The 24,082-nt window shown below is 39.0% G+C and overlaps 1 protein-coding gene across 2 annotated transcripts in view; it reads left to right on the forward strand.

Moving 5' to 3' along the window:
* The first annotated feature begins 1,849 nt into the window (after nucleotides 1–1,849).
* The window catches only part of arhgap27l (Rho GTPase activating protein 27, like), a 37,425-nt gene continuing 15,192 nt past the window's right edge, over nucleotides 1,850–24,082 (forward strand). For both annotated transcript variants that reach the window (XM_052139627.1, XM_052139628.1), the window contains exons 1-2: nucleotides 1,850–2,098; nucleotides 14,368–15,301. In XM_052139627.1, the coding sequence (XP_051995587.1) occupies nucleotides 14,456–15,301 (846 nt within the window). In that variant the 5' untranslated portion in view covers nucleotides 1,850–2,098; nucleotides 14,368–14,455. The remainder of the gene's footprint in view (nucleotides 2,099–14,367; nucleotides 15,302–24,082) is intronic.

A 24,082-nucleotide genomic window follows, 5' to 3' on the forward strand; every position in this document is an offset into this window, starting at 1 on the left:
AAGCTACATCCACAAATACTTTTTCATTTGAAAACATATTTTTAGTGCTGTGAGATCCTGTGAGAGAACATCATGTGAGAGAACCAGAACCAGAAATATTTTTAGTTTACTTATAATTGTTTTTTCAAAGTATGCGTTAATGGAGAGCATTTTCTGAATACTAAATTTTCAGCAGAGGAAAATTCCATTCTAGTGTGGATGAGAGGAGTAAATATAGATAAATTGTTGCATTATCAAATTACAACTTACAGTATTAGAGTGGACATTGTTCACAGGAATATTAATGTTCTCACTACCTGACAGATTTTTTGACGGCCCCATCCTGATGTTAGCAAAATGCACAAGATAGCAAAACAGCTGAAATCACTTACAGCACCTTACATTTGTAAACATATTAACATTTTACTTTGTATCCTTTCAGTTGGCAGTACATTTCCTCTTTCAGGATAGAACAAAAGAACCCTGGGGAAACTGAAAGTAAGCGATTCTGACTTTTGTGAATGGTTAGAATATCATAGCAGTTCATTTAACATTTTACAAAAATGTTTTCCAACAATGTTCAAGCTATTGATATTAAACTGTCTACTTTGTGTTCACTAAACAACGTTGAGAAATTAGAGCATGGTTTTATGGACTCACTACAGCAGATTCACCTCTCTATCCTAATAAATCTTAATCTTCACTTTATTTATTTTTTTTTTTACAGAGAAGTACAACACGGAAAGGAATGCTAAAATACGACATCACTGAAAGTACAGAGTCCGAAAGCAATAGTACATTTTCATGTGCCCTACCCAGAAAACACAAACTTGATTTTATGTTGGTCACACCTTTGAGGTCCAGAAGTAACATCTTTGATTCCAGGTTCCTCCTCAAGTGTTCAGTATGAGATATCTAAGTACTAGTTAAGCTGTTGCTAAGACGTTGTTCAGTTATGTGCAGCCTAAAATTGATGAGAGGTTGTGCAAAGTATAAGCGAGGGGAAAAAAAACACCAGAGCCCAAATGGGTGTGAATCAACCACTGAGGGTTATCCATATAATTGGCATGGAGAACTTTTGCAAAAGCTAATAATTTTCATTCACTGGTTGACAGCCATAAGAGTTTGTGGGATTCCATTTAGCTGGTACTGGGTGTTAAGTCCCTATCTTGGGTTCCAGTGAGGCACTTTCAATGGAAGCGAATGAGGTAAATGTAAACATTAAAATTCTCACTGTTTCAAAAGTATACCTACAAGACGTATGTTCATATGCATTTTTATATGACACACTTCCATTGTAAGTACCTCACTGTAACCTCAATTGTTTTGGTGGCAATCCACATTGTGCCACAAATACTGTCAGTTGAGCCTTCCTTGTATAAAACCTGGGAATATTCATTTTAAGATGTGCTTTAAGTTTTTCCAGGTGTGTTAACAATATTTCTTAGTTAAACAATGTTCTTTGTCACCTGTAGCCTCATGTGGTCTGATGGTTGGTTTATTTGATTTAACCCCAACATGACTAAACTTTCCGGTGACCTGGTTTGTTGACAATACGCAAAACACCTTTAACCACATAGTAACACTGCAGAATGTTAGACTGAATTATCTATTGATTTATTTCATATGGAAGTCATTTTGTCAGAGTAAACAGAGTACTGCTTAGTGCTGCTTGGCTAGTGGTCTAATTATGAGGCTTTTCTTTCTAATGATTCAGCTGAACCATACCCTCATTTCTCTCTCTTCCTGTTGCTAACTGTCTCACTCTTCTAAAGCTGTCATGTGTGTGCTGGAAAAGGAAATGGAGGCAGGCATGCTGAAACTGGCACAAAGCTCTGCATGTATACACACCCATCCACTTTCAACATACACACACAGACACACAATGGCTCTGAACGACAACTGTCAGAGCTGGACCTTTGAGCTATAGGTCGAAGAACAAAGTGAGCGAAAGACCAAATCCTGTCTAAGACATCAAGAGGAGTGAGCTTCTAAGGAAGGAAAAGAGATTTAAAGAAGAAAGAAGTAAAACAGGAGACTGTGCTTCAAATGTAATTTGAATGAGAAGAGAACAAGACAGTCGTGTGAAGAGGATGGCCCTCAAATCTCCCCTCAGCAGGTAAATGTTTTTAACATTTTAAGTTCAATGAATTCAGCTACTAAAGATGTACATAGTTAGCATTCTGTCCAACATGGCACTTCTAAGAGACAATTTGTCCATTTAATTTTTGTTCTGTATGACTGCTTTCTATAAAGCTATCTATTTGAACTACCTTCCTTTTTCCTCTTTTTTTGATGCATGACAAACAGCTGTCTGCCTACATAAACAGCACAACTTGTTGCAGTTTCAATAGAGAAGCTACACTGTTTTGAAGCCAAAAAGAGCAGCCTTACACTGTGAGACAGAAAATCAGTGCATAATGCGATCAGTGCTTGATTGTCAGTGTTTTAGGTACTCAAAGCTGTGTTAATGATATAGTTTACATGGGTGTCACATGTTGATCACTTGACATTGAGCAACCATCAATACTCAAGCTGATTAGTGAGCAGATAAATGCAGATAAAATAAATTGTGATGTTAGTATCACTGTCACTCAGAGTCCTTGGTTCTGATTGCTCTCCAAATCAGGAAATTCAACTTCATGTTATCAGTGGAAGAACAATACAAATGTTCAGTTTCATAGTGGGTATGATCAAGGCATCCCTTACTTTAGACTTTGAAAGGCATGTTTTAAAACAGCTCGTTTTGAGAGTGAGAGTGCTCTTTCTGCACCCCTGAGGTGACTCAGCCGAAGGGTGTGGGTGTGGATTAAAACTGGAACACCACAGATCTGGTCCAGCTCTCGCAGTACATTCCATAGAGGATCTCATTATTCCTCCAGTCTTTGCTCTGTTCACACCTAAGAATAATCATTCTGACTTTCTCAGGTCACTGCTTCATTTGTGTTCAAAGCAAGTTTTGTTTTAAATTAAACACTGTACTGTACACATGTGGACCGATTAACTATAGGTTATTTGGTTCACAAATATAACATTTAAAGGGTTAGTTTGCCCCAAAATGAAAATGTTGTCATAATTTACTCACCCTCATGTTATTCTAAACCCATTTGATTTTCTTTCTTCAGTGGAACACAAAAGGCGAAAGTTATTTTCCATACAACAAAGTTGGACGGTGATTTATATTCTCAAGCGGTATTGTCCAAAATGTAAATAAAAAAGCACCTTAAAAGTAGTCCATATGATTTATCAACATGATCAGACAGGAAGTCGGCATGTTGTTTTCGAAAGTTCCAGTACCCTAGGATCAGCCACATTATGCAGACTCACCGACAAGTGGCATTTTTGCATAGGCTCCAGCATGTTACCTTCTCTTGTGTAGCGACCGGAAACGCGTTGCGTAAGCAGCGTGGGATACCCAGGTTCATATACCGCGTTAAAACAAGAAAGTAATCACGTTAAATTTTCTTTCTAACATTACATTTTTACTTCACTGATGGTTAGGTTTGGATTCAGTTTATAAAATATGCATGCCTCTTCACTGTATTACATCCTATACAGCTGAAAGCCACTCACTTTACAACTTTTGGCACCACTCCATGAACAGATCATCCAGAAAATAGAGTGCACACGTCCTCATACGCCCAACAAGCGCTTCAGCCAGTGTGGCAGTGTTTCGCATTTTGTAAGCACAGAGTGATTTTATCTAAAGAAAAGTCAACCTACTGTTTACGATATCACTGTGAGAACAGTCTGGATTATGCACTACATTCCATGTCTTCTGAAGCCATATGATAGGTTTGTGTAGTGAACAGACAGAAATTCATGTTGTAATTTTCAGAAAATCTTTGGACCCAATTTATGCTTGCTCAGTTAAAATTATGTATCAACATCACATTGCAATCGGTCACTAGACTTTTGAGATCATTGACATAAAAATCAAATGATATACAAAAACTGGAGTGGAGGGGGAGATTTTCAATGAAAAAGTACTTAAAGAATAATTCATCCAAATATTCAAATTCTCTTGTCATTTTCTCTCTCTTATGACGTCTCGGATGTGCTTGACTTTCTTTCTTCAGCAGTACTCATATTAAGATTTTTTTAAAGATTTGTCAGCTCTTTTGGTCTGTACAATGCAAATGATTATTCCATATGATTCCAGTGGTTAAATCATTGACTTAATAAGTGATTTGATAGGTGTGGGTGAAAACCAGATCAATATTTAAGTAAATTTATCCTAAAAATTGTCCTCCAAGCTCAGTCATCTTTCTCATTCTTTGTCTTGTTTGTTTTTGGTGATTCACATTCTTAATGCATACGCCCCCTGCTGGACAGGGAGATGAATTTCTATCAAAAATGTACATATATATTTTTCTGTTTCTCATCAACCCCTATCACATCACATCTGAAGATATGGATTTAAACACTGGAGTCTTATGGATTACTTTTATGATGTCTTTATATGCTTTTTGGAGCATCACATTTCTGGCACCCATTCACTTGCGTTGTATGGACCTACAGAGCTGAGATATTCTTCTCAAAATTTGTATTTGTGTTTGGCTATTTCAAGCATTGTATAGCCTTCATTCCTCAAAACAATGATTGACTGATTAGTTTCTAGAGAAAGCGGTTTCTTTTTTGCCATTTTTGACCTAATATTGACCTTAAGGCATGCCAGGCTTTCATACTGTGGCAACTCATAAACAAACACAAAAACAATGTTATGCCCCATTTAACAAACCAAATAGCTTTCAGCAGTGTTTGAAATAATGGCAAGTGATTTTCTAGTACCAAATTAGTAATTTAGCATGATTACTCAAGGATAAGGTGTTGGAGTGATGGCTGCTGGAAATGGAGCCTGTCTAGATTTGATTTTTTAAAATAGATGGTATTAAATCAGTAACATCCTGACTATTCTTTGCAATCAAAGTAAAATTGATAAAAAAAAAAAAAAAGTAAAATAACGACACTTGGCCGAATTAAAGTGCCAATTCCCTTCAGAAAAATCGGAATCTGTACATTATTCAAAACGTTTGGCCGCCAGTGTAAGTCGTCATTCACATCTAGGATGTCATGAGGGTGAGTAAATAATGAGAGAATTAGCATTTTTGGGTGAACTACTCCTTCAAATTTCAGTCTGTTCAATCACATAAAGCTATCGATACCTATTTGGGTGAACTATTCATTAAAATTGCATCCACATAATATTGCAAGCACATTTTCATATATGTACCAAGGTTGAAAAGATGGGTAAACCACCTTTGGACTATAAAATCTTCCATATTTTGTACCTCACCCATATCCCAACAAAAGGCTATGGAAGACATACATCCTGTGAGAGAACCAGACAGCACAGCAAGGTCAAATCAAGCCAGGCTAGAGGAAAACAAGGAGTTTCCGTCTTTAAACAGTGGCTGAATGGGAACAGCCTCCTCCCATTGTTCTACACTAGCAGCCATTTTCATCTGGAAGGACATCCCCTCCTCCCTAAATACTGTTTGTGCAGATTACAAGGTGTTTTTCTTTGAACGCGTTGGTGTTTCTGACATTTTCTTGCACTGCTGATGCTCATCTGCAAGGAGAGTCACTCAAGGGCTCAATATAAATGATACATATAAATTAATTCTGCAGTGTGAGATCCAAGTTGGCATAAATGCATATCAGTATAGATTAGGTACTGTATATTCTCAGAGCCAAATATACTGCTTTGCTTTTAGCAACTCCCTCTTTGACTTGTACAAATGTGTTGGCCGCCATTCCTCATACTTCTTATTTGGTCCTTGTGATGTCACAAGTTCCACAAATTTCAAATGAGTCATTTTTCAGCATGGTTTAAATAAATGCTCTTTTTCTTTCGAGGAAGTTTTCAGTTCTGAAACTTGCAGTATGTTTTTATAGTAAAATTACCTGTTATATGTCAAAAGATCAAGGAAAATTTGATTCCTCGTGGCACGACCCTTTAAACATTTCAGTTAATTGTTTTACTTACAAATCTGAAGTCTACTTAGTTTAACTTTAGAAAATTTTATTGAACGTTTCACATTCCTTATCAACACGTTTACTTATATACAACATAACATAACAGCATTACACAGGGAAGCTTAATGCATGCTATGAAGTCTATTTGACAACATCCCCTTGCATTACAGGCATTAGAAAAATTATGAAGGTCAGCGCATGCAGATTTCAAAATTTGTTGACACGATGACGGTAGAAATCAAAATAATTAATCATTATTTATGAATTGGTCATTTTGAGTACAAAATTAAATTTATTTTATTTATCTGTGAAATGTATAATTATGACGTTTTCTACTTTAGGATTGTTACATGTTGAGGCATTGAAAAGTCAACAAACAATAACAAATAATATTTGTAAGCAAGAGCAATAATACATTTAGAATTTACGTAATATTTTCAAGTTCATGCATTAACTTATTTAATGTAAAAAGTACTTAATTTTTTCTGCTATAATTACTTCACCACAAATTAAGTGTATGCCTTTAAAATAGTTATAAACAAGTTTTAATAAAATAAATGTAATCTATTTTTTATCATAGTTTAAATTTAATTTAAGTTTTCATATAATTCTGTAAAGCTTTAAACTTTAAGTGTGCTGGAGCATGATTTGCAAACAACTTATATCAGGAGTGTTTGTATGTATTTTCAAAATTAATTGTTTTTGAAATTTTCTGAAACTGTTCCCTCTCCAACTCAATATATCTTTTTGGCTCTCTTTGTTTCCTTTCATTCTTTAGTCTGTTATTGCGGGAGCCAGATTGTCAGTCATGCCCATCCCAAGTCTAATATAGGATGGCATTATATGTAACTCACTCTCATAGGCGGAAGCCTAGAAATAACATCAGGTCTGACAAGAACTTCTTGCAAGACACCATTTTTAGTTAGATTTGCATGCCTTTATTAAGTCTTCCAACCATTATAAGTGTGCAGTGATTAAGAAAAATGTTGGCCCACACATAATATGCACCACAGGAATATGCAGAATTTGAACACTTGTCATTCACAAAGTTCTATATACCCCTTGCATGTTCATTTGTTAAACATTTTGATTGTGCTCTCAGCTACAGTTTAACAGATTTAAATTAATATATGAAAGATACACCTTGCAATATGGCTAAAGGGCATCATTAAGTACGATGCGATGTGTATGTGGGGCATCATTAAGTACGATGTGACGTTAATGTTTCATATCATAGCTGTGTTTTTCAGCATGGCTGGAATATCTACATACTGGGCCTAAACTATCGCTTCTGTATTATGGGTAATGACAAATAATGACAACGCAATAACGTAATGCATGTTTGTGTTGTTCTGCCTACTGAAGTGTTTTCTTCACTGTATAAATTTGCATTGCGCATTGCTCATACAGCTGAAACTTCACCTACTGCCCTCTGGAGTAAACAGGTGATATTGCAAGCTTGCATTTCTCAGGAATCTTCCTTATTATGGTCCGGGGACATGCGATTAATTGCGTAAATATTTTTATTGCGTTATTTTTTGTAAAATGAATCGCACTGAATTAATGCTTTAATTCGACAGCCCTAATATATATATATATATATACACTCACCTAAAGGATTATTAGGAACACCTGTTCAATTTCTCATTAATGCAATTATCTAATCAACCAATCACATGGCAGTTGCTTCAATGCATTTAGGGGTGTGGTCCTGGTCAAGACAATCTCCTGAACTCCAAACTGAATATCAGAATGGGAAAGAAAGGTGATTTAACCAATTTTGAGCGTGGCATGGTTGTTGGTGCCAGACGAGCCGGGCTGAGTATTTCACAATCTGCTCAGTTACTGGGATTTTCACGCACAACCATTTCTAGGGTTTACAAAGAATGGTGTGAAAAGGGAAAAACATCCAGTATGCGGCAGTCCTGTGGGCGAAAATGCCTTGTTGATGCTAGAGGTCAGAGGAGAATGGGCCGACTGATTCAAGCTGATAGAAGAGCAACTTTGCCTGAAATAACCACTCGTTACAACCGAGGTATGCAGCAAAGCATTTGTGAAGCCACAACACGCACAACCTTGAGGCGGATGGGCTACAACAGCAGAATACCCCACCGTGTACCACTCATCTCCACTACAAATAGGAAAAAGAGGCTACAATTTGCAAGAGCTCACCAAAATTGGACAGTTGAAGACTGGAAAAATGTTGCCTGGTCTGATGAGTCTCGATTTCTGTTGAGACATTCAGATGGTAGAGTCAGAATTTGGCGTAAACAGAATGAGAACATGGATCCATCATGCCTTGTTACCACTGTGCAGGCTGGTGGTGGTGGTGTAATGGTGTGGGGGATGTTTTCTTGGCACACTTTAGGCCCCTTAGTGCCAATTGGGCATCGTTTAAATGCCACGGCTTACCTGAGCATTGTTTCTGACCATGTCCATCCCTTTATGGCCACCACGTACCCATCCTCTGATGGCTACTTCCAGCAGGATAATACACCATGTCACAAAGCTTGAATCATTTCAAATTGGTTTCTTGAACATGACAATGAGTTCACTGTACTAAAATGGCCCCCACAGTCACCAGATCTCAACCAAATAGAGCATCTTTGGGATGTGGTGGAACGGGAGCTTCGTGCCCTGGATGTGCATCCCACAAATCTCCATCAACTGCAAGATGCTATCCTATCAATATGGGCCAACATTTCTAAAGAATGCTTTCAGCAACTTGTTGAATCAGTGCCACATAGAATTAAGGCAATTATCATGGATATATTATGATTAAGTGTCTTTTAAAGGAGCCACAGTGCTCATCCCTCTACAGTAAATAGTGGTTGGGAATCAGTTCTCTGGTTAGAGATGAAAGAACTACACACTTGGGTAATTGACAGAGCTTCAAACAACTACTAAAACTTGGATGCTTAAAAAGAGCATCAGGGACTTGGCATAAAGTCTTTTCTTGACAAGTTCTTGCCAAAAAGTAGAATAAGGTAATGGAGATCAGAGAACATTATTATCATTTTTTTGTCCAAGTTCTGTTGGGCATTGGTGTATCCTTGTTGGTGCTATGTTTTCATGTTCCTGTTAGAAACTGCTTTTTTCCCAGTACAGCCATCTACTTACATACGGTTGTGTAAGTATACTGTATATACCTGTACATTAATTGAGCATAAACAGAACTTGTATAAAACACCTTGATGTCAGATCAATAGAGAAGAGAAAATTCTACCATCAGGTTATGCTGTTGCTTACCACAGAATTAGGTCTTCCTGTCTCTCTCTATGAAATAGATGAGCAAGAGGAAGGAAGTCTTTTAAAGGAGCCACCACAAAAAATCTTTTAAAAAGATCATGCACAAGGTCATTAAGGAATAATGAAAACAAGTTCCAGAAATGTAATATTTGCATTAGAATTGGTTAAATGCATCACCACTCTAATGTTTTGAAATGTCCGTGATATTGCTTCCTGTCTATAGCTTAATATCTGAGATCTCAGGTGTTCTATAGAATTTGCTGAGAGTCAAACCCTGCACTTTGATTTGTAACACGGCTGCTATCTGTCTTCCATATTACAGCCAGCTTACTTTCAGGCAGCAGTCAAATAGCACACCAAATAAAATTAAATCACTTTATTGTCACACGACCATATGCACAAGTGGGTGAAAAGTCTTGTGTGCAGTTCAAATCAAATCAAATCAAATCACTTTATTGTCACACTACCATGTACACAAGTGCAACAGTAGGTGAAATTCTTGTGTGCAGTTCCGAGCAACATAGCAGTCATGACAGTGACGAGACATATACCAATTACAATAAACAACATACTTACACAAAACAATTTACATATCAAATGTACACATACTTACACAAAACAATTTACAAATCAGATGTACACATACTTACACAACACAATAATTATATACAATGCAGAATATAGAACAGAATATACAATACAATACAATAAGTGGGAGTATATGAAATATATATGTGTATATATATATATAGCAGTTGTATTGAGGAGAATATGTTGACAGTCCAGTGTGAGATTATAGCTGAATAAAGTGCAGTGCTAATTATTGATCCTGATAGATCAAGAGTTCAACAGTCTGATTGCTTGGGGAAAAAGCTATCATGTAGTCGGCTGGTGCGGGTCCTGATGCTGCGATACCGCCTGCCTGATGGTAGCAGTGAGAACAGCCCATGACTTGGGTGACTGGAGTCTCTGATGATCCTCCGAGCTTTTTCACACACCGCCTGGTGTATATGTCCTGGAGGGAGGGAAGCTCACCTCCGATGATGTTCCTGGCAGTTCGCACCACCCTTTGCAGGGCTTTGCAGTTGTGCTGCGGTGCTATTGCCGTACCAGGCGGTGATGCAGCCAGTCAGGATGCTCTCTACAGTGCTGGTGTAGAACCGTGTGAGGATGTGGTGGTTCATTCCAAACTTCCTCAGCCGTCTCAGGAAGAAGAGGCGCTGGTGAGCCTTCTTCACAACGGCCTCAGTGTGGACGGACCATGTGAGTTCCTCAGTAATGTGGACACCGAGGAACTTGAAGCTGCTGACTCTCTCCACCGGTGCTCCATTGATGGTGATGGGGCTGTGTTCTCCGTCTTTCTTCCTGAAGTCCACAACAAGCTCCTTGGTTTTACTGACGTTGAGGGAGAGGTTGTGCTCCTGACACCAGCGTGTCAGAGTGTGCACCTCCTCTCTGTAGGCTCTTTCATCATTGTCAGTGATCAGACCTACCACCGTCGTATCGTCAGCAAACTTAATGATGGCATTGGAGCTATGTGTTGCCACACAGTCATGTGTGTACAGGGAATACAGGAGTGGGCTGAGAACACAGCCCTGCGGGGCTCCAGTGTTGAGGGTCAGTGATGAGGAGGTGTTGCTGCCCATTCTAACCACCTGACGTCTGCCTGACAGGAAATCCAGGATCCAGCTGCACAGCGAGCTGTTTAAGCCCAGAGCCTGGAGTTTCTCATCAAGCTTGGAGGGCACTATGGTGTTGAATGCTGAGCTGTAGTCTACAAACAGCATTCTCACATATGTGTTCCTTTTTTCCAGGTGGGAGAGAGCAGTGTGTATTGTAGATGCAATGGCATCATCAGTGGAGCGGTTGTTGCGGTAGGCAAACTGCAATGGGTCCAAAGAGGGGGCAGAACAGAGCAGATGTGATCTCTGATTAACCTCTCGAAGCATTTGCTGATGATGGGGGTCAGAGCAACAGGACGCCAGTCATTTAAGCATGTGATTATAGCTTGCTTCGGTACAGGCACAATGGTTGATGTTTTGAAGCATGTGGGGACTACAGACAGGGAGAGGGACAGATTGAAAATGTCCGTAAAAACACCAGCCAGTTGATTCGCGCACGCTCTGATGACGCGGCCCGGAATGCCGTCTGGACCCGCGGCTTTACGGATGTTCACCCGTCGGAATGATCGGGTTACATCCACAACAGAGACGGAGAGTGAATCAACCTCTGTAGCGTCAGTCGCGAGTGCACTCTCCGCGAGGGCGGTGTTACTGTCCTCAAAGCGAGCATAAAATGTATTAAGTTCGATCCGGAGAGATGCAGCGGTGTTCATGGCGGAGACTTTATTCCGCTTGTAGTCCGTGATTGTGTTAATTCCCTGCCACATACTTCTGGAGTCAGTGGTGTTGAACTGACTTTCAAGTTTGTGCCTGTACTGGCGTTTAGCTGCACTGATAGTGTTACGGAGGGCATAACTGGCTTGTTTACGCTCCTCCGTGTTAGGAGAATTAAAGCGGAGGTCCGCGCGAGTGAGTGCCGCGCGAACATCGCCGTTAACCCATGGTTTCTGGTTGGGGTATATCCGTATAGTTTTGGTCGGAACAACGTCCTCTACGCACTTCCTGATGAAACACGTTACGCTGTCAGCGTAAACCTCGATGTCGTCATCAGAGGCGGACCGAACATCTCCCAGTCCGCGTGATCAAAACAGTCTTGTAGCGCAGAGTCTGATTGGTCCGACCAGCACTGGATCGTTCTGAGGGTGGGTGCTTCCTGTTTCAGTTTCTGCCTGTAAGCGGGCAGAAGCAGAACGGAAGAATGGTCCGATTGCCAAATGGGGGCGGGGAGGGATTTGTAGCCTTCCGGAAGGGAGAGTAACAATGATCCAAAACCCGGTCCTCTATGTGTTGGTGGTATTTTAGGTGATTGCTTTGAGTTGGCTATTGTTGACCTGTGGCAACAATGAACGCAGCCTCAGGGTGCGCGGTTTCCTGCTCACTTATACACCCATACAGTTCCCCGAGTGCCCGGTCTGTGTCGGCTTGCGGGGGGATGTACACAGCTGTGATGATAACCGCTGTGAATTCCCTCGGCAGCCAGAATGGTCGACACAGAAGCATGAGATATTCCAGATCAGGAGAGCAAAAAGACTTGATGAAATGTACGTTCCTCTGATCACACCATGATTTGTTGATCATAAAACATACACCACCACCTCTGCTTTTACCAGAGAGGTCTTTCGCTCTGTCCGCTCGGTGCACGGAAAAGCCCGTGATTTCGATGGCCGAGTCTGGAATCTCCGTGAGACAGCCAGGTTTCTGTAAGGCACATAACACAGCAGTCCCTCGCTCTCGTTGGAAAGAGATCCGCGCTCTCAGCTCGCAGAGTTTGTTGTCCAGAGACTGAACATTTGCCAGTAGTATACTGGGTAGCGGGGTCGATTTGCACGACGTCTTACTCTGATGAGAACGCCGGCTCGTTTTCCTCTTTTCCTTCTGCGTTTCCGCGGCCGAGCAGCACAGACAAAGGGCTCCGCCGGCGTGTTTGTAAACAGCGGGTCGGCATTAAGGAATTTGAAGTCCGGTTTTCGATGTGTGATTGTAGAACTAATGTCCAAAAGCGTTTGTCTGTCGTAAACAATAAGGCAGACAACATCCAAGACAAAAAAACAAAGAACTGTAAACAAAACAAACAATAAACCGCAGTGTTGTAACGGAGCTCACAACGCAGCAGCAATACTCGGCGCCATCTTGAGTCCTTTCCGAGCAACATAGCAGTGACGAGACATACCAATTACAATAAACAACATATTTACACAACACAATTTACATATCAACGTTTAACAAGTGATAGGGACCGTTTAGCAAACAGGGGGTGAATCTCTTTAAGTCTGCTGTGTACTGAGTAAACAGATAGATGGTCAACCAATATAATCCATTTAACATTCTTGTCAAACTTTATCAAAGTGTGAAGGAGGATATTTCTCTTGGCACATGCTGTATATAACATACCTTGTAATTCTGGAAGAATTCTGTAAATATAATTGTTGTAAGGACTGTTTTTATGCATTTACTCTATCTTTTAAATTAAAATTAAATTCAGTGGTTTATCCTGTGCATTTGGATTACTAGAATGCACCAAAAGTGTGTCAGTTAGAGTGCTGTAATCTAGTGTAATTTAGGTCACACAAGATCAAAGTCGTTTCTGGTCATTGATTAGAACTATGGCATTTAGCCTTAATTATTGGTTCATATGAGTGCACTTCACCACAGTTGCCTGCTTCCAATTCTCTGAGGATTAACAGCAACTGCTGACTAAAGGTGTGGGTTACAGATCATCACTGTTAGCCAAAAATGCTCAAAAGCATTGGAAAGTGGTAATGTGATGTAATAAAATACTGTGCTTGTCATTGCAATGTGTGATGGAACATGAAACATTGTCATTGTTGAATTAGCAGTGACTGCACCATAGGAATACAATTGTGCAAGCTCTGCTACTGAAGAATTTAAAACATGCATAAAGTTCAGTCCAAAAAGGAATAGTTCACCCACATAATGACAAATATATGATCATTTACTCACCCTCATGTTGTTTCAAACCCATATGACTTTCTATTTTTCTTTGGAACCCCCAAAAAGAGATGACAACCATTCACTTTAAATGTATGAAAGAAAGATGCAATGAAAGTGGATAGTGACTGAGGCTAACATTCGGTCTAACTCCTCCTCTATGTGTTCCACAGAAGTAAGTCATATTGGTTTGAAAAAAATATTAAGGTGAGTAAATGATCACAGACTTTTAGTTGAACAATCCCTTTAAGTGTAAGGGATTTTATTGGGTGGATGTTTTTAGATACTTTTGGCAAATGCTTGAGGTGAAAAGTTACATTATGTCTACCTATGACAGTTCACACAATTCTAGAAATAACCTCTGCAGAAGGAGCTTTCAATTGTAATTTGATAGAATCAGGCATTTTTGGCTGGACAACAGTTGGACTGACAAAGAGGTCAGCCAAGGTGCCATATTGTTTTTGCCTTTGTGTAGCAGGTGTTCTATGCCCAATGAATGATGGAGCCCTTGTTCATAATTTCTTTCAGTAATCAGTGTCTTTTTCTCTTATTACTTTTAATAATCCTCTCATTTGTTTTCTACCCTCAGGAGGGCCTTTGCCGAGCCTTGATTCCTCCTTGTCAGGTGACCCCCTTCCCTCAAGGAGTGCAAGGGGTTAACAGGAGAGACAGTAAAGATGACATCCTTAAACAGTCTGGGCTTGATATTGGTGGAATTTGAATATGAATATGAGGGTCGGGATGGTCACATGGTGTCCATTAAACCAAATGAGCGCTACATTCTCCTGGCCAAAACCAATGATCATTGGTGGCAAGTGTGCAAAGATGAACGTGCCAAGCCATTTTATATTCCCGCTAAATATGTAAAAGAGCTTCCATCCAACATCCCTTTACCTCTAGACTTCAGAGAGCCACCATGCCCTGATCTGAGGCCTGCTGTGCCTGACCTGGGAGAGGTCCACAAATTGGATGAGGTGGCAATTAGACTACATTCCAAAGGGAATTATCATAAAATGGAAAATCGCATGTCGACTTTTGGTGTCCCCTTGGATTTACAAGAACCCCCTTATTACAAGTGTGGCAGACCGTCGGACTCTCTCATATCCCTAAAAACAGTTTCTGCCTCAGACTCACTGCAGCAGAAGAAGAGGACAAGTCAAGCAACTAATCTGTTTTTTGGCTCTTGTATCGCTCCATCTGAAACAGTGCCTGAAATATTCATAGTGCCCAGCTTCAGCCCGGCTGACCCTCTCCATAGACCTATCCCGGTCAAACCTGTGGAGCTCCCTGTCATCAAGAACCAGACAGAAACCAAGTCTCACAGGAAGTCACTAGAGCCAGAATCCCCAATTGAACCTGAAAGTGAAAGCTCCAGTTCAGAACCATTGCCGTCACCAGACTCTGAGAATATTTATGAATCCATATCGGATCTGAATCTCGACGAATTGATACTGACTGACAAATTACCTACTGGATTACCAGACACTGAGACCAACATAACAGGCTCACTTCCAAACATAAAGGTACAGTGTTATAAACATACACACAGACACCTACACCAGGTATTCCTCACACTGGTGACATTTTTACAAAACAATATTCATGGTTATTATAATTGCAGCATTATTGCGTTTACAAATTTGAGCAGTTCTGTGGTGAACTGTTTACTGTGTGGAACTAAAAGCAGGTACAAATGTTCTCCCAAATGGATGAGGTTTTTAAGTTTAATGCTCTGTTAAGTTTTAACTCAACAAAACCAACCTCCTTACCCTAAACCTTAAACCTAACTGATAGTGTCATAGAAAGTGTGGGATAAAAAACATTTAAGCTTTTTAATGTTAATTATCCATCTAGTTTTATATCAACAAAACCGACCTCCCTACCCTAAACCTAACCAATAGTGCCATTCAGAGCAATTGCTGAAGCAACCACGTCAATTTGTGGTGGTTCTCTGACACGAAGTCAGTGGTTCACAAACTGGGTGCTGCCCAGTTATGGGTGCGTGGAATCTCTGCTCAGTTCAATACATGAATACCCAGATGTTATAAGTAACGGAAGTAAAGACTACTGACTCAAGTCGGTACCCGCACACTGTTTGATTACAGCTGGCTGCTTCAAAATGCTCACATGCATTTGTTTGTGCGTGCTCTACAAACAATATTCACAGCAGCACCATCTTTTATTTTTGATGGGAATTACAACGAGGCTGTGAGGGATAGACATATAGTCTCTTAAATGGGTTGTAAAGTTTTTTTTAAAGTGTTTTTGGATCATTCCGCTAACAAAACATTGAAAAATATCTTTCCAAGAAATTTCAGTAGACAAAAAACTCCAGACAACATGAGTTGTGGAAAACTAGATGTGATCTAGGAGCTTTTTGATAGCTTAAAAATGCATGTCTTTGAAGAAACTGTGAATAAGGTCTACAGATTGCTTGTGTCTCGTGGTGAATGCAGCTGCATGTGTGAACAGACACACTGCATGTGTGTCTTTTAGTCAAAATGCCCCTCTTAACGCAACATTTTTATAAATGTATTTATGGAATGGGATGCAGAATTTTTCCTTCTCTCTGAGAGATTCATTCACCCATTCATACACACATTCACACTCCCAATGACGGCAGAGCTGCCATGCAAGGTGCTAGCCTGCCATTGGGAGCAACTTGGGGTTCAGTGTCTTGCCCAAGGACACTTCGGCATGTGGACTCGTGTGGGCCGGGATTCGAACCACCAACCCTGCGATTAGTGGCCAACCCGCTCTACCACCTGAGCCACAGCCTCCCTGCATTTGATGCACTTTCTGCCTATCAATCATTCTGCACTTTCTAATAGTGTAGTAGTTGAAGATCATCTGGGTTTAATGTCATATTCAGATTCATAACAGTTGTCAGCAGAGGGTGCTATTTTTCTACTGTTGTATTTGGCAACTGTGAGAAGCAGCATTGCTCTACTGTTCGGTGACGTCTCAATGCTACCTTTGGAGGGAGGTGTTTTGGAAAGAAGGGATATGTCTAATTTAACGGCTCAGTCTTGTAAAAGTTTCAGAACAGCTCAAATCGCTTATTGCACCTTTAATGTTAACACAAACGTTAATGTGTTATGCAGACTGTAGACAAATCTGTTCCGTCTTAATGTAGTATTAATGTAAACACAGTCATTTATGTATTACGTGAGTGTAAGCAGACAGGACAAAAATCTAGGTATACTACCGTGATTCTATGAGACCAGGCCTATAAAGACAGACAGGCACAGGCAACAGACACGCACACCCACACACGCGCAGGGACACACATTTAGCCAAATATTTATACAATGAAAGAATGCATGGATCTAATATGTGAACATTGAGAGGGTTAAGTCTAATAGATTAGTCTGCTGACAAAAATTTGAGTAAAATAACATTTTCAAATCCTCTTCATGGCATTGGTTAACTTTACAAAATGTCACATTTCTTTAAACTGCACTGATCCAGTTCTGTACAGACATGAACGATCTCTGATAAAGATGTGACCATTCTTTTAAACCCAGTTGGTCAACCATCATACAGTTACGAGAACTTAAGTTTACAAACACTGTCATGCTATTTTATATTTGTGTTTTGTGACTGGGATAGGGAAAATTTCAATCAGCTTGAATGGAAAGTCATTTCTTTCATACAATAGAGATTTAAGACTTGTTTCTATTGTAGAACAATAAAAGGAAGTGCTGGATTGAATACTGAGCTCTAAACTTTGTGTATATTTGTCACATTCATTCTCTCTGCTTGGCAGTATTTGCAACATAGCATAAAACCTTAGGAGGGAAAGCAGTAGAACAGGAAGTGTTTTAGGAAAGGTAATGTTATGCTAATACAGGGGCATGATATCAGAGTGAGCCACAGGGAGGCGATGGTGGCATGTTGCATAAATCCTTCAACAAAGTGGCAAGTTGTTTGGTTTTGTTGAAGATTGTCTTAGAATTAGCTTAATACATTTATACAGCACAGTGTCAGTGACTCCCAAAGTATTCAGCCACGACTGAAATTACATCAGCTTACCATCAAAGTCACATTTAAACCATTCTTAAAAGTCATCAGGGGTTTGGAGCCAGATGAAATAAAGCTCTGAAAACAATGGAAAATAAACAAGAGCTTCCTTACAGGCCCTCTGACGTGACATCTGTACAGGATATTACAGTTTTTCCTACAGCAAGCTAAAGCTTGTATGTTTTAGAATATGAGAGACATTAACAGTACATGATGCACTCTCATCCTCCTAATACCTTATTATGCCATCAGGTGTGCACAACAATAGACCATAAAAACCACTACCCAATATAATGATGAAGTCTATCCAAAGAAAAAGTACATTCACTTTTTATTTCTGTTTGCACTCACTCTGTTTGTAGTGCACTCACACGTCTCATTGCCTTACAGGTTGTCAGGGTGCCCATCCCTTTTTTTTCCATGTTTGTGAACAAATTTAGAGGTCTGAACACACCATGCCACGGAGTTTAATTACTAAGAACTACAGGGCATGTCACAACATTGTTTGGCTTCTTTAATATCAACCATCTTTTAAAGAATTCAGAACAGAACTCACAGCACACGTTCAGTATAGTAAGTAACCTTTTCAGTCAAATTAAAAGTCATACCTGAAGTAAAATATTAGATAATATTTGTAATTTTCTTATTAGTTTCAGAATATATTTTTTGATGGCAAAGTAAGGATATTGAGTATCATTTAGCCTTTTGCATGTACGCTTGAAAGGTGAGAAGTATTCTCCTGAGACATTGTTAGCACAGATCTTGGGATCTGAGTCATTCTTAATAGCTGCAAGCTGACAATTGTTAGCACATCCTGTACGCAGACACTCAGCTTTCACATCTGACCGAAGTACACTTTAAGGCTTTAACAGAAATGCATTTCTAGTAGGGAGATTTTCATTTCATATACTTATCAAAATGTTTATTTCAGAATATTTATTTCTAGCATTTGTATTGAATTCCAGGAAACCAGTGGCTCTTTCTCGTGTGTCTCTAAACCTTACCTCACCCCACACGACTTTAGAGAGTTGACTGTGCCAACGCTGAACTTCACTGTACATTTGTTTTGTTTTTTCAAGTTGTTTCTATTTAAATAGCATTGCAAATGGATCAACTGATTAAAATGAAGTATGCTTAATACAAATAAACTTAGCTGATCTAATAAGAATCATTGTAGTTCCACTTTTCTTTGGGAGTTGTTTGAATTGGTTTGGAACAGAGAGAAGAGGCACAGTGGGTGTGGGGCTCTCAATGCACCTGTATCAGGTTTCAGAGACATTGTTAGTCTGCATCAGTCTTTGAGACTTGTTTCACACAAACCCAGCAGTGTATGAAGCATAAGATACAAGTTAAGCTTCTTGGATCATCAGATGAGGACTGTTCTTGCTTTTTCTATTCTGATTTGGGGAGAAAACATGGTAAAATGTGTTATGTTCTAAACTGACAGTACTAAACACTCATTGATGGCTGAAAACATTCAACCAAATAAGCCAAATGATGTTATGAACAAATATGTAAGAGACAAATTATGTAAAGTACCACTTTATAAATGGGGGCATTCCAGTTCCATGGAAATCTGCTAAGCCTTCTCTGAAATTCTCTGAGAGAAAATTTTGACTGGGACTGGACATGGGTGGGCGAGGCCATAAAACATATTTTACTATAATGGAAGATTTCACCAATGATCTATAAATAAGCTACAGTGACTTACCTGTGGTCAGCATTTCAAAGACCAGCTCATGTTTTGAACTCTGTATTACTTTCCCGATGACCTCCAAATCGCAATTCACTGCTTGAAACACAGTCAAGTTAAGAAAAACACCTACACTGGTAGGCTACTGAGTCCACACAGCCACCCATGTCCTCTCCCTTCATCCAGAACTTAACGTGGACAGGTGGCCGTTGAAAAAAAACCTTACCTTTTGAAATCACTTTTCTTTTACATAACAAGAATTGCTAATGTTTACATGTGACCAGTGAAGTTTGGTGTAAAATTGGGAGAGAAAGGGTTAAAGAGTGCAGGTTGGTCACCACTCCCTTTCACAGCTAGTTACCTGAGCGGGCTCGAGCCTCGAATCTATGTTGAGGAAAGACAGGTGAGATTCATCGGAGACGACCAGCTTAAATCAAAGACAGGTACTCATAAAACTTTTCAATCCATCTACACTAGAAGCGCAACGCGATACAACTTGAATTCTAGAAAAATACAATTATACCGATTCGCGCGCTTGGAGTGTAAATTGTTTTGTTCGATTATGACGGGAGTGTTTACAAGACTCCACAACACTGCGCGCGCGTCGAAGTGCGTGAAACTGAGGTTTCTTAGATTATAATTATGGTGTTTTCAAGTGAGTCGGGTCTGTCACTTGCAGTCTAAATGGGGCAAAGCTCAACTGTTAGCTTTAGGTTTCCTGCTTGATAAAACTAATTGTAAACCAATAGTGTGTGCAAATAAAAAAACTACCTTCCTCTGAATTGGTTATTTAATAGATTTGGAAAGGACCCTAGAGCGTTTTTGTTGTTTACACTTGGAAAGGGATGACTCAACAGTTTGTGGAGAGGGCAGCATGTTGTGGTGTGCAGCTTCCTAAGAAGTCCTAAATAACCTCAACTAACTTTTTCTTCCAGTGAGCATTACATGGGCTGCTTTTATTACCAAGGTTGTCTCTGCTCAATGACTGCTCTTTTACTATTTCATTCATGCACAAAATCAACTCTACACAATTTCATCAATTGTTTTGTGCTTCAAATCATTTAAGGCAGTGTATTTTGATCTCTCATTGCCAAATGGTTGTTTTGAGAGTTCTTGCTCTCTGGACTGCTCAGAGATGAGCTTCTAATCACACGTGTATTGATTATTTTAGTCAGGATATTGGGTTATTTAAAGAGTTCTTCTGTTGTTATTTTTAAGGTAGTCTATGATTTAAATTTGAAGCTGAGAAATGCTCCCTCTACTTGGCATAATAATATTTTGGCATGTTAACGCGATTAAGACAAAAATGTGGTTTATGTACTGTAGATGTATTAAGGTTTTGCACTGTGTCCTGAAAAATCCTACTTAATAAATCATTTGATAAGGAATCTCACCACTGACATTGCAGTTAACTTCATGAATGAATCAGTGTCCAGGAATTTTATTCTGTATCTAATAATCATCTTACTTGGTCATTGTGCAATGTAAATTCATTTATATAAATGCCTTAACTTTTAATCAGACCTGAGCAAACAACCGTTAAGAAATATCGTAATAATCCCATTTGAGAAATTAGGACTTTGTTGGTCAACATTTATACTAGTCTTCCTGGTTCTATTATTGCCTTGTGTTGTATCAGGGAGGACTTTCTAATTGCACTTGCTGATCAGGAATGGGGTCAAAATACAGTGGAATGTCATGTCATATGACTATTTTGAAGCCAGGAAACACAAATGATTGACCAAACGTTACACTTAGTGCATTTTGACATTCGGTTGTTTGCTGTTTATGAGTTTGTTTACAATATACTTGGATTGATTGATAATACAAGATAAAATTGTTGGAGATTACTTTTAGTTTGGTTAATTTAAAGGATTTTGGACCTTGGATCTCTTTGTCTGTGATGTAGACCAAAGCAGGAAACAGCAACCAAAAAGATACAAACAAAAGAAGTAGCTAAAAAAACGCCAATTATGCTCAATAAGCCGACAATGTGCAGGGTTATGTAAATGTTTTTCTTTATTGAGGGTAATAAATGGTTTAAGCAAAAAACAATCAGCACACATAGATTTTTGCCCATTGCTCTGATTTTGCATTTCATGCAAACACATTTACTGCTATTCTTACTGGTTTATCTAATTTATCTAATGTGCGCTTGACTGTTTACGTTTTGACATCAAAAGCAGAGAATAATCATGGATTCAAGTGTCATGTAAATGCGGTTTTCTTGGGTTGTCTGATTTTGTTTTTTATATAAGCTGATTTTTGATAGTTATCAGTGTATTGGTGTGCCTGCAAACAAGCTCACTGCCTGCTCTCAAACCTGAAGGTTCTGATTTGCAATATTGGTAATTTGTTTGGCATAAATGTATTGATTCATTTACACTTTGGTTCATGGTACAGATGAGATCATAGGGAATACTTTAAAGTGAAATCAGTGGAGTGTCTAAAGAAGCTTTTGAGGTTTTATTTGAATGGCAAACCCCACCCATGACCTATAATCTAGATTTACCACATGATTTGGTTACTTTAGAAGGCTCTACTACCCAATTCTCAGCACGTAACTATTCAACATGATACAGGAAGTTGTGGGAGAGACTGAATTTATGATTTCAGTTTGCAAGCACTGCTTCCCCTATTGGAATGATGGGGTTTTCACTCACACTAAAGGCCATTACCGGTACATAAAACACTGTTTAATTTAATTGTAATATTTCATAAATAAGCGTTTGTACTGTTGATTAATTCCAAACTTTGTTTTAGTCCATTATTTCATGCTATGTACTATATAGTATTTTGGATAACCTCAGGATGTTTACCAAACCCATGATTATGTTTGTTTATGTTAATTAGCATTACTCCACCTCAAAAGGAAATTACAGTTTAACACAACTCCCTCCACCCTATAACAGCAGTCCCCAGTTGAGGTTTCTGTGTTTGTATGTGTGAACTTTCATGTTTGTGTATGACCCTCAGGAGATCCTGATGTGTCCCTCCCCTGAATTCAGATCGTTTTGTAAAATGCACAATTTCTGTGAATCCCTTCTATCTATATACATGCTGACAACGGACCCTTTGACAGCTGCTGTTGTTCAGTGGAAAAGCATTACTAGATCATGTTCTTTTGAAGCTTTTGGCACCTTTCAGGTGGGAACAAATGTTGTCAGAAACCAACCTTTAGACTTTGTAAGATTTTCTGTTCGAGAAGATTTGGCATTGTTGTTCAGATGGAAGTGAAAGAGGTTATCCTAAAGGCTTGCCATACGATTGTGCCCAGACTGGAGCGGTTTCTGAGGTTTCATAAGGTAAGCGGTAAACACAAGTCAACATTATAAGACTGAGAGTAGGTTTTGTGGGATTGCTGTGTAAGATATACAGGTAGAAAATGGCGGAGTCACTGATTACATCAGCACTTGTGAGACTATCCTACTGTTGTTTGCTTGAAGAAAACGTTGTTTGTTGTTTACCCACCAAAGATATTCTATTCAAAGTATGTTACAAGTGAAGATGTGACACATAGTCAAGGAAAGTTTATTGTGTAGCCTTGAAATGACCCATGATCAATTGATGTGATTCCTCTGAAAAACTTTGACAATTACAGGTTATTTCCCATTTTTGATTTTGGAGGATGTTACATGCTATTTAATTTAAAACGGTTTCTTATTCTACGCAATTTCTACTTAATATTGCACACATATACACTACAGGTGAATACAGTCAAATTTGTGTCTAATAACGTCATCGCAGTCAGCACATTGATTGCAAATTAGGTGTTATCTATTTAAAATGTGCTAATTTGTATACATTTGACAATGTGCCCTTTTTAAAAGTTTATACGTTTTATAAGTATAACTTGTATAAGTTCATGGACATAATTTGGGTTATTTGTCAAATTGATTTGTTGTTCTGGTTGTTACTGTAATAAAAACTTTTCTTGTCAGACACAGCCAAATGTATTTGATTGTGTGTTGTCTTGAAGAAGTTGTGTTCCTTTTAGCTTACACTTCTGATTCAGATTTTTGGGAGACTATATGGCAGTGAATGCAAATTTTGACATGGTTTCATGCTTCACCATTATATGTGTATCAAGCTCTCCTAAAATGTACTACATGCAGTGGAAACCTGTGCCCGATCGTTTGTTTTGATCTTGGCTTCCTTTCCCTAGAGAGTACTCCATACTTTGGAAAATACATTATCGGCATGCTTCCTCGTTTTGGAAGTACATGCAATCAAGAGAAACGTTCACTCTCACTAAATAAACGCAGCATTTCATTAAAGAGGTAGTTCACCCAAAATTAGAAATTCTCTCAACATTCACTCACCCCAATGCCATCCCAGTTGTGTGTGACTTTCTTTCTTCTGCAAAACACAAACTGAGATTTTTAGATCCAAAAATCACATAAAGGCAACATAAAAGTAATCCATAAGATATTTAACAGTGGTTAAATCCATATTTTAAGAAGCGATATGAAAGGTGTGGGTGAGAAACAAATAACTATTTAAGTTCTTTTTTAATATAAATTCTCATCATTGCACAGTAGGTGGCAATATGCACAAAGCATGTGAATTGCCAAAAACAAAAGAAGAA

Source organism: Xyrauchen texanus, chromosome 12 (genome assembly GCF_025860055.1).
Source record: "Xyrauchen texanus isolate HMW12.3.18 chromosome 12, RBS_HiC_50CHRs, whole genome shotgun sequence".
Taxonomy (NCBI): domain Eukaryota; kingdom Metazoa; phylum Chordata; class Actinopteri; order Cypriniformes; family Catostomidae; genus Xyrauchen; species Xyrauchen texanus.